We start from the raw sequence: 11,164 nt of genomic DNA, 5'->3' as shown, positions 1-11,164 counted from the left end.
CACCCAGGATGGAGTGGGTACCCAATCCTGGGAGCTCCCTTCTTCCCGGACCCTGCTGCATGGACTAATCGGTGCTTGGTTCTCTCTCTGATCAGGGCTTGTGTTTGCCTTTCCCCTGCTTGGCTCTAATCTGCCAGAGGTCTTGGTAGTGTGCTTATCTCCCAGTCTACCTACCAGTCTCTTCTGGCACAGCCCCAGCTAGGGTCCAGCACCTCTACTCAGGCTGCTACAACTGGAATGTGTGGCTCCAGCTTGGGATAGAAGCCTAAGGGCCACAGGTGGTCAGGCTTGGCCCCACTATCATCAAGCCAGTAGGCTTCAATAAATTCTCACCAGCCTGGGGCAGTTGGCACATGAGTATGTGCCCGAGGGAGCCCTCTCTCCGTCTCCTAATAGACAGTTCGCACGGTTGAGCAGTGGTAGAATGACGTCTTTCAACACAATCCGTTCACTCCGAGGGTGCCTCCAAGCAAAACTGGCCAAGTGCCCTGCCTTGAGGGCTACCTGCTCGACCAAAAAGGTCTTGTTCATATCCTACTCTGCATCTCCTCAAAGGATTTCCAAACTTTTGACCCCCAGTGTGGGACTCTCCTATTCACTGGGACCCCAGAGGGATCTATCTGCCCACTGCACATCTCCCCCTGGAAATCTAAAGATCAGCCACCCCCTTGTTTGACTAAACACCTGCACCTTCCTGTTTGTTCCCAACCTCCACGAACACAGTCATGTGTCCTCAGAGCCAGGAACCTGCGTGGCACCCTGTATGCCTCCCCCTCCTCCACACCTACTCTCCATCTGCTAGGCTCGCCAGCTCTTCTGCCTGAGTACCCTCCATTCATCCCCTCCACCCCCCATCCTCAGCCCTTAGAGGAAACTCCTACCCTCCCCTGATTACCACCCTTTGTAACATTTACAAATGATTATACTATCATTACTACTATTCCCTCATCATTCGCAGCTCTCCCTGACACAGCGGTGGTTCCCAACCCTTGTTGAATGACCCTTTCATAGGGGCCCTAAGATGGTCAGAAAACACATCATGACTCATAACAGTAGCAAAATTACAGTTATAAAGTAGCAAGAGAATAATTTGATGGTTGGAAGGAGGGTCACCACAACATGGGGACCTGTACTAAAGGGTCACAGTATCAGGAAGGTTAGGATTCACTGCCCTAACAGATAAGGAAACTTCATGAGCTAGAGCACCATACCTTCATCTACCCTATATGTCCGAGGAGTACTCACCGTGTCTGAAATAGAATAGTGGCCTGATACATTTCTGTGGGATATATGAGTAGCCCGCGTGAAATAAGTGACGGCTCAGAAAAGTGTGCTCAACGCTCTGTGTGCATTTTCTCATAGAACCCTTTACACAATTAAACTGGAGTCGATCCTTCATGTGAAGTGCCTGGGACCAGAAGGGTTTCAGATTTTAGACTTTTTTAGATTTTTGAGGGGAGGGGGGGGAGGAAATTTGCATATGCATAATGAGATAGCTTTGTGGATAAGAAGAGGAGTCTAAAATTAAATTAAATTTCTGTTTCATACATATCTTATACCCAGCCTGAAGGCCATTTTACATGAGTTATTTTTTAAACTGTGCTTTCATGTTTACTGTGACTTCGTCCCCAAGTCCAGGGATGGGATTTGGACGGGTAGCAACAGGATGCTGCTGAGAAAGTTTTGGGGTTTGGGGTTTTCCGATCTGGGTTGCTCAAGCTAGCTTACAATGTGCATCTTACAAATGGGGGAGGGGAGACTCAGAGACCAACACACAGACTGCAAGGCTAGATTCTGGCTCAAAGTCCAGCACGTGTAAACAGACCATTGTGTTGGCTCTTATGACCAGCTATGTACCTTAGTCTTGTACCCCCCCACGCCCCCACCCCCCAACCCCGCTATCCCTGTGATTCCTGTGGTGTGTGTACCTTTGGTGGGACGTGAAAGAATTCTTTTTAGGTGGTGCTCAGATGAGTGTTTTAAAATAACTAGATATTTATTTAATGTGTGCAGGGAAGGGGATAACTTGGCACGATGTGCTTGTGGTTTTCCTGCAATTATTGCTCAAGATAAGTCTAAAGTAACAGAAGTTATGTTATTTAAAGTGGATTGAAGGGAAACATTAAGTAAATAAGTGTCAGGTAGCCTAAGGATAGGGTATGAATAGCATACTACAATCCTGAACCCCTGGAAACACTTCCCTGTGGAGGAGTGGGAACCGTACCTCAAGTCCTAGTCAGCTCTTGAGGTTGGCTATTCAAGGGCGGACTGGTCTCAGTGATTCCATTCAGAACACTCAGTGAGCTCTCTGGTATGTTGTATCTTCTCTTTCCTATACAGATAGCCCGCTCTGAAGGGGCCATCCTAACAGAACTCAGGAGGATAAGGAAAAAGTATTGGACTTCGTCTTTTCCCAGCCTAGAAAGAACTTGCCTTACCCCTCAGCTAGATCTCACTCCAACCCTGTGTGTCAGCAGCAGAAGAAGGTGAATCTGCGGAGAACCCAAGGAGACCTTGAGAGGACCCAGGAGCAAGATTCACTCACCCGAAGCCAGGCAGCGGTGGTTGCTGTGCACTGCCAAGGAGGGGGCCATAATGCTGGGTGCTCACTTCCCACCCCCGCCCCTTGGAGCCAGTGAGGGAAGGGCTGCCCCTTGCACCTTCCAGATCCCTGATGGGAGCTACAGGTGCCTGGCTCTGGAAGCTGAGGAGAGCAGTAGTGAAGACGGCTTGCAGGGAGAGGTGAGGCTGGTGGACCTGGAAGAAGAGGGGACCAGCCAAAGCAGAGCCAACCATGGGACACCACCGTTATCCAGAGCCCCGGCCATAATCCACCCATCCAGCTGTCACAGGGAGGCACGAGGTGGTTTCCAGCACAGTGACAGGCCAAGCCATGACTGGGATGTGGTACAGGCCCGGAAAGTGGTGACAGTCAGTGGCAGCAGCAGCCCTGTGCCTAGGGTGGCCCAGAAACCAGGTAAGCTTATAGGTCATAGAAAACCCCAGTGGTTCTTAATCAGGGACTGTTGGAGCTTGTATTCCTAGGATGGTTAACGATTATCACAAGTCTCCCAGAATGTCCAGATCTTCGACTGTGGAGAGATGGGAACCCGGGCCGTGTGTGTATGTAGTTCCAGCTGTTTGTCAGAGAGAAGGCAACAGAAGAAAGCCCCGATCTCACTTGGTTAACAAAAACCTCACTCCTCCTCATCCCTATCTGCCCTTTGACCGTTACTGGTAACAACTTGGCTGTGAAGTCCCAAGCATCCGATTGGGCAGGTCCCCCTCACCAAGCCTACAGAACTCAGCAGTAGCTCTAGACAAATAGACGACACCCTAACAGAGAGTCATGGCTTCCCAGTTGCTGGCAGGGCAGACACCGAAGACTTTCATGTAAGCTGACCTCAGTGGGGAAACTGAGAGTCAGAACATATTGAACATGTTCCTGTCTCTTAGCATATTGATGGCTTGGCTAGGCTTAGGGTCCTCACCCAGGCCTTGGTTTTTCCATCTGTCAGAGATGGATGACAAATGATCGATAGGGCCATGTCACCTGGATTGCAGCAGGATCCAATGACAGCTTGATGAGGCCTGGGGCCCATGAGTGCTGGAGTCTGCAGGGCAGGCAGGGTGAGGCAAGAGAATCCACTCTGATTCACCGGTGGCAATGGAAACGCTCGCTCGCTGTAGGGGGTTGGCAAGGGGATGGTCAGGAGCTGAGCCATGATCTGCACAGGCAGGAAAGCTGCTGCCAGCAGGTCCCCAGGGTGCAGAGTGGGGTGAGGGGGGCAGTCCTGGGAGGGCTTGTGCGTCAAGAGACTGAAGGAACACTTCATTTCTCTGCAGGCGTTGCTGACGCCAGAGCTGGCATCTCGCCAACATTCTCACCCACTCTGCTTTCTGCAGTAATTCTCTCCAGGCTCTGATCATCCTCTTTGGACATAGTTCCCGCCCAGGCATGGGTTATGCAGACAGAAAGAGCCGGGTAGGAGCAGTGAGGAGCTTTCAGGAGCTCTAAACAGAGAGGAGGATTCCAGAGTCAGCCTGAGTATGGGTCCGCAGGAACCTGAGTCCCATTGTAACTGTTCCCTTCCCTTACCAGGGGAACATCTGGGATAGGAGGCAGGGATAATGAGTCTCAGCCCAGTGTTCTCAGCCCTAGCAAGTCCCTTCTTTTTTGGTGAGCTCATTTTTTTTCCCCAATCTGTGAAAATAGAATAAAAGCAGGAGCTGTTGAGAGGATGCCATGATCTTAGCTGTGGCTGTTTTGGAAAATCTACAGTGCTCTAGGTAGCTGTGTAAAATGAAATGGAAACAGTCATTACTAGCTGAATAGTACAATTACTGTTGGTAGAGCTGTGTGTGCAGAGTCTGCTGTGCTAACAGCATCAGTGTGTGTCTCACAGAAGAGCCCATTACAGAGCTCAGGAATGAATGTAAGTGGCTGGTCCAGGATGGGACTAGCATGTTCAGCCATGGTTGTTTGACTACAGGGCTTGTGGATTCTATTCCGAGAGTGTGCTTTCAAAATACCCTGGAATCCTAGTGACGGTGGGTACAGTAGTAAGGAGAAAAGAGCACCATTGACTGCCTTGTTGGCATCTCACATCCAATGGGTCATTGGATGCCATCTTACTCTCTGCCTTACAGTGAGACAACTGAGACTCAGAGATTCAAGTCACCTGTCCCAGTCACACAGTCACTGTCAACCCCGAGATTCAGTGTGTCCTTTCCATAAACAGCCCAATTCATTTGTCTCTTTACCGTCCATCCAGTTGGTCTGAACCTTCTAGAGACAGAGGGGCAGGAGGGGGCCTCAGGAGAAGGGACAGGTAAGATACTCCTCAGAGGAAGCTGGCTCTTGCTGAGAAGTGGAGATCTGGGTGGTCTTGGATCTAAATCTCAATGGCCTTTCTGCTCCCTGGGGATAGGGAGTGGCAGGTCCTTTCCCTCTGCCTGGAGAGTGGGAGGGAAATGAAGCCTGGGGAGCTGCCAGGTTATTAGCAGCTTAGGGTTTCCTCTCCAAGCTTCCTCTCATTACAGAGAGGATCATAGGCATCTTCAGACAATCACACCCATCCTTCCGCTATTAAACCTGGCTTTCTGGAGTGCTGCCTGGCAGCCTCACGGCCAAGCCATTTATCTTCTGCTTTGGGCACTGTTACAGACCTCTATCTGGGATTGGTGGGTACTGGTACCCACTGAGCTGGGCAGAGCAGGGTCTTTGTCAGGCAAGAAGGGACTGCAGCCTCACGTTCAGGATCTGCACCACCAGTAGCTGAGAGAAGTCTGATCTAGGAAGATGATCAGGCCTCTGCCAAACACTAGATTGTCTACAGTTCAAGAAAGAGCTCTACACTCCAGCCGTCTTCTCTGCAGAGTCTCAGCTGGTTGAGCCCCGGCAGAGTGTTGAGTTTGCTGTGCCAGTGGAGACAGAAGCAGAGAAACAGAAAAAACGATTTGTGCAAAGTCACAACATTGGAACCCAGGCTTCTGCTTCTCTTCTCAGCTGCTAGGCTCTGTGTTGAATGTTGTGTACAGATTACTTCACTGAATCCTCAGAATATAAAGTTCAAACATGACACTACCTCCTACTCATCTTCCCCGACCCCCATCTTTTTCCATTTTGAGACAGTCTTGCTATATAGCCTTGCTGGCCTAAATTTTGGTAAGGAACCTTGAACTGCTTCCTCTCCAGTGCTGGAATTACAGGCATGCCTTGTATACTTGCTTTCTCATTTCTGCGTTCCAGATGAGGAAACTAAGCATTCAGAATTTAAGAGACTTGTGACTTGAAGCTTCACAGCCTGTAGATGGAGGAACTGAGATTTGAACCCTGAGAGGTCTTGGGCCTATGCTTTTAAATACCTCTTTTTGCTGCTTCGTCTCCATGGAGACAAGGAAGCAGGCTGTGATCTTCCACCCACCTGGGCCTGGAAAATGGTTGTTCAGGTTCTGAGAGTAGGTGGCGGATCCAGCCAAGCCACATTCTTCATCGTCATAACAGGCAGACCTGTGGTCCACGGTGGACCAGGTTCTCCTTTATCCATGGCCATTTGGTGGTGAGGATATCTAGAGGATTCGGGGGCCTTTGCCACTCTTGTAGACACTGCCTTGAGCCTTGGATGGACAGGAGGATTGGAGCATGGGCGTGGCTTGTAAGATAAGTCTGGCTGCATCCATCTTCATTAGCAGAGGAAACTGAACCATGTTCATTTTATTAAGCAGAGAACTGACAGAGTCTGGTCATGGTCAAGGAGCCAAGGCCAAAGCCCCCATCCCTTAGGTTTCTAGGGAAGAGCAGATAGCACTGGAGGCTGGGCAGGGAGCCCCATACCCTGGTGACTTTAACAAGATGATAGTGAAGAGTACCACTCACAGGTTCACATATGCTGTGCTGTCCAATCAAACATACATGCCACTTACATCCATGAACACATGTCTACACCATGATGTGGACATGCCACATTCTCAGACAAATACTATCTATATACCTTTAATTTTACACACATGTGAATGCCCTCAAACCCTGGCATATATATATATATATATATATATATATATATATATATATATATATACACACACACACACACACACATATATATGTATACACACATACATACACACACACATATATATACACACACACACACATATATATGTATACACACATACATACACACACATATATACACACACACACACACACACACACATATATATGTATACACACATACATACACACACACATATATATACACACACACACACACACACATATATATATATATGCAGTGGGCATACACTGGCAAACACCCTCCCAAACAACCCCTCATCCATCAAACCACAGTACATGTGTGCAAGTGTCTTGGGTACATTTGTATAGCTTCCATCCCACCTCAGGGCATGGGGCAGATACTCTTAAGTGTTCTCATTCAAGTACACAGGTTCTCTCCTGTAGACATGGGTTAAACCATGCCCTTTTCTCCTTTTCCTCTGCTAACCACTCCTGGTCTCTCCTCCATGCATATCCACTCTTGTGCAGCCACTGTCACACCCCCACACACAGACTGAACCACTTTCTCTCCCCGCTTCTTCTTCTCATCTCTTTCTCGTTCACAACCACCCACGCAGTAATCCTAGCTGCTCTCTCTTCCTCTCACCCACACACTCTGTTTCCTGGATTTCCACAGGCTCGGCTGTAGCCACCTCCCCAGTGCATGCGATGGGAAAAAGCAATCTCTTGCCTGGTGCCATCTCCAGGATAGCTTCTTGTCTCTCACCCAGCACAACAGGAGAAGAGTGACCACAGGTCAGGGAAATGCCCTGATGCCCACAAAGCCAGGCAGAGGGATGGAAAGGGCCAGAGAGGATTTGTCTCCTCAGTCAGCTGACTGCTTGCACTCAGAGCCAGGGACAGCCTTAAACAGGAACATCTTTGGGTCTGTGCTTTAGAGAGTCGGCATATTTCTGAGTTCCTTTAATGGTAACCTAAACACAGTTCTTGAAGACAGGTGACAGACACTGGAGCCACCCTGTCTAAAGGAGTGATCAACGAGTGTGGTCTTTCTTCAGACTTGCTGGGGATAACGAAGGTGCTGGTTAACCAGTCTTGTTTCCAAGTCCACCAACCGCTCCCCACAGGATCTGTGCTGGAATGTGCGAATATAGACTTTTAACTGCAGTGCGTGTGATGTTCCCACTGAAGCACGGTGACGATTGCCACAGCCTCTGCTGAGCTCAGCCTGGATGGTGTTTTGCAAAAGCTGGGGAATCAAAGCCTTGTATAGACCACACAGCATCTCTGCCCTTGTTGCTGATAGTTAATTAAGTCAGGGGAAGACAACAGGCTGGTGACAGCCCTCCTTAAACCTCTCTGCTTAAGCCTCACCAAAAAAGACAGTTACTCTGTAGTTTCTGGGCTGGAACAAGTGGAGTGAGGTGTCAACGGTTATCACTTGAGGGGACAGTGAAGGGGAGGGAAAGAGAAAGTGGCAAAGAGATGGCGGGCATGGAAAAACTGAGTGAGAGTTTAAGGTCAGAACTACGGACCTAGAGATATACAGTAAGAGGAAACAGAGGAACAGGGGCAGCCAAAAGTGAGGTGCGTAGAGAGAGAGAGAGCAGGAATCTGCCCGGAGGTGAGGCCCTGGCCACAGGGGCACAAGAGAAAAGGGGGTCGTACTCGGGGGGGGGGGGGGGGGGCTGGCTCTGGGCGGGGCGCTGGAGGGGCGGCGCTAGGGCCCGGGGGAGCGCTCGGCAGGAGAGCGGTGCCCGCCCAGCGCCCGCGGCTCCCGCTTGGGTCCCCTTCAGCCTCTAGCGGCTAGGACCTTGCTTAGGGCGCTGAGTGGGCGCCGCCGCTGGGCGGGGTGCAGGGATCTCGGGGCGGGGCTCACGCAGGGACGTAGCCAGGTGAGCCAAGGCGGCGGCGCCCGGGAGCTCGGGGACCGCGCACGGCTGCTGGAGGTGAGTGGGGGGGCTCGGGGCTGGCGGGGCGCCCAGTGAGCCTCGCCCTTGCCACCTGCGCAGCTGCTCGCAACTCCCCAGAGGAAGGTGGCGCATCTGGGCTCCAGTCTCTGTATTCAGGGTGACCTTTGCCAAGTTGCTTCTGCACGGAGCCTCAGTTTCCCCATCTGTACATTACAGGCTGGGGAGATCTCAGGGCTATCCAGCAGCTTGGAAACGGGAGGACGCCCTGTTCCGGGGTGCCACCTTCCCGAGTTGTGTGGGCTCCAGCTGTCGTGTCCTCCGCAAGCCTGCCGTTGTTGGGGGGTGATGCAGCGCCCAGGCTCACTCATGGGCACCAGCCCTAGCTCTAAGCCCCCGCCCGCTCTGGGAAATCCGGCTGCAGGACCCAGGAGCCTGAGCGTGAACGGACGTGGGCGCCTGTGGAGGCAGCAGGATCGACTGTGCCGGCCATCACCTCAGTTTCCCGCGGGAGGAGCGGCCCAGCAGAAGGGGGGCTGCTGTAGTGCTGGTGCGCAGGTTAGCCACACTGCCACACAGCTGAGACCTCCAGGGCCCGATTCCATCTGAGGAAATCAAGATCTTTATAAACTCCCCCAAGGGACTCCTGAGTTTTCCTCGCCTGATTCTCACAGCACTGATATATTCTATTCCTCCTTTCGTTTAACTATCAGAAAGGGCCGACTCCTTTCTGACACTACACCGTGGAATGAAGGGAGTGGGGGAGAGGTACCGCCTAGGGCCTTGGAAAGACCTCTGAGGAATCTAGGCAAAAGGTCTCCACGTCCTCGCTCAACCCCAAGTTCTGGGCTTAATTCAGGATGGAGATAGGGACTTCTGTGCTCCACATCTGGGTTTTCCAGACGTAGGCTAACAGCTAAGTGAGAAGCCGCAGGTGGCCCTTGAGCAAGTAGGATCCTGACGTGCCCCTCCCCTCTCCAGATCCCAGAGAGGGTAGGTAGGTCGGTGGCCCTAGGGGGCAGCTGCATTATAGACCCAAGTACCGCGGTGGTCCGAGGGACGGTCTTGTTGCTTGGGAAAGTGGGAGATGAAACTTGATGCTTGTCAGGAGGGAGGGTACAGTGAGCTGTCTTGCCTGCAGCCAGCCTGTCCTGTCAAGTGACGGAGACCTGGCCTCAATCCACGTTTGGGGTGGGGTGGGGGGTGGGGGCTGAGGCATAAACTGAAGCTGATGACTCCTCTCTCTCTCAGCGGGAGGCTGAAATCCCTGTCAGGAGCCGACCTGCCTTTGGCTAGTTCCAGCATCTTTCAAGTTTGGTGCTGGAAGAACTAGCGGCAAATATTTGCTGCTGGACCACCAAGGTTTCCAGGCCACACTTTGCAAGCCCCACCCTACCTCCTGCACCCTTTTAAACTAAGTTAGGACCCAGGCGGTGTTTGCACAATGAAGATCAGGGCTTTAACTCTTAACTCTTTCCCTCCCTGGCCAGCTCCTGTCCTTCTATACTCTCTGGAAGGTAAGGTAGACCAAATATATATATATATATATTTTGGTTGTGCCTTGTTTCTGGCTAGCCAGCTTTGCCCTGTCTCCCTGTCACAGTGAACCAAGCTTGCGGACTCTTTTTAATGGGCAGCCTAGCTCACGTCCGTCTTCTGAGTTGGGAAGACTGTGGCCAGGCAGGAAGAGTTTGCCAGGGTCCTTCTGCAGGCAGAAGGCAGCAGGACCCTCTCTCTCCCTGGGGATGGGAGTTGGGGGGGGGGCAGGAATGACATTTTAATGTAGGGGATGGTCACAGCACCCTAGAGCACCTGGAAGGCGGGAAGACACACAGTGGCCTTTTCTCTGTCCTTTAAGTCTTCAGGATTCCCTGAGCCCTTGCTAGGTGAGAAGTTCACACATCACAGGCCCCCTACCAAGGTTGCCTCCCCCACAGCCCTGGGGCCTGGCCTGGGAGGCACCCTTTCTTCTAGGGCAGCTCCTAGGCTTCCAGACATGAGGTCATCGGAGAGCAGTTGATGCCAGGAAGGGAGGGACTGAGGGGAAGCAGTCAGGGCAGCCCAGATTGGGATACCATCATGGGCTCTAAGAAGTAGAGTGGGCACTGTTGTCAAAGACTTGCAGGCTCTGCCCCATTGTGATGAGGAAGCAGGATCACAACAGCATAGGGGAGATCAGCCAGGAGAGGATGGAGCTAGGCTTAACTCCCCAGCTCTATGGTGCCAGGCTGATCTCTGCTACCTGTTGGCTTGCCAAGTAACCTTGGGTAAATTCCTTGCCTGCCTGGAACCTCGGTAGCCCTGGCTAGCAATGAAGAGGAAAGGGTCCATAGAACTAGGCTATAGTAGAAAACAGGACAGAACAGATTCTCCCCATAGGAGCTCGTATATGCATATACACAAGTTTATATACAGTGTACACACATATATAGGTTGGGCTTTTTTTTTTCTTTTTTTGAGACATGGTCTTACTGTGTAGCTCTTGCTGGTCTGACCCTTGCTGTGACGCTCAGACCGGCATTGAGCTTGTGATCCCTCTGTTTTAGCCTGCTGAGTGCTGAAATTACAACAGATGTGTGCTGCCTTCCCTGGCTAGAAGCTAGCTGCTTAGTCTAAATTTTTTTTTAATTAGGTATTTTCCTCAATTACATTTCCAATGCTATCCAAAAAGTCCCCAATACACTCCCCCCGCCCAGTCCCCCACCCACCCACCCCCACCCCTTGGCCCTGGCAT

General features: G+C 51.4%; 1 protein-coding gene across 2 annotated transcripts in view; it reads left to right on the top strand.

Annotated features, from left to right (window-relative positions):
- Positions 1-2,381: 2,381 nt before the first annotated feature.
- The window catches only part of Synpo (synaptopodin), a 37,103-nt gene continuing 28,320 nt past the window's right edge, over positions 2,382-11,164 (top strand). The window contains exon 1 of one of the 2 annotated variants that reach the window (XM_029471987.1): positions 2,382-2,977. In XM_029471987.1, the coding sequence (XP_029327847.1) occupies positions 2,596-2,977 (382 nt within the window). In that variant the 5' untranslated portion in view covers positions 2,382-2,595. Of the gene's footprint in view, positions 2,978-8,334; positions 8,470-11,164 lie in introns of those variants that run through there. The other variant, XM_021151080.2, reaches the window with a different exon arrangement.

Source organism: Mus caroli, chromosome 18 (genome assembly GCF_900094665.2).
Source record: "Mus caroli chromosome 18, CAROLI_EIJ_v1.1, whole genome shotgun sequence".
In the NCBI taxonomy this organism is placed as follows: domain Eukaryota; kingdom Metazoa; phylum Chordata; class Mammalia; order Rodentia; family Muridae; genus Mus; species Mus caroli.
This window is presented reverse-complemented; position numbering and strand designations above follow the sequence as displayed.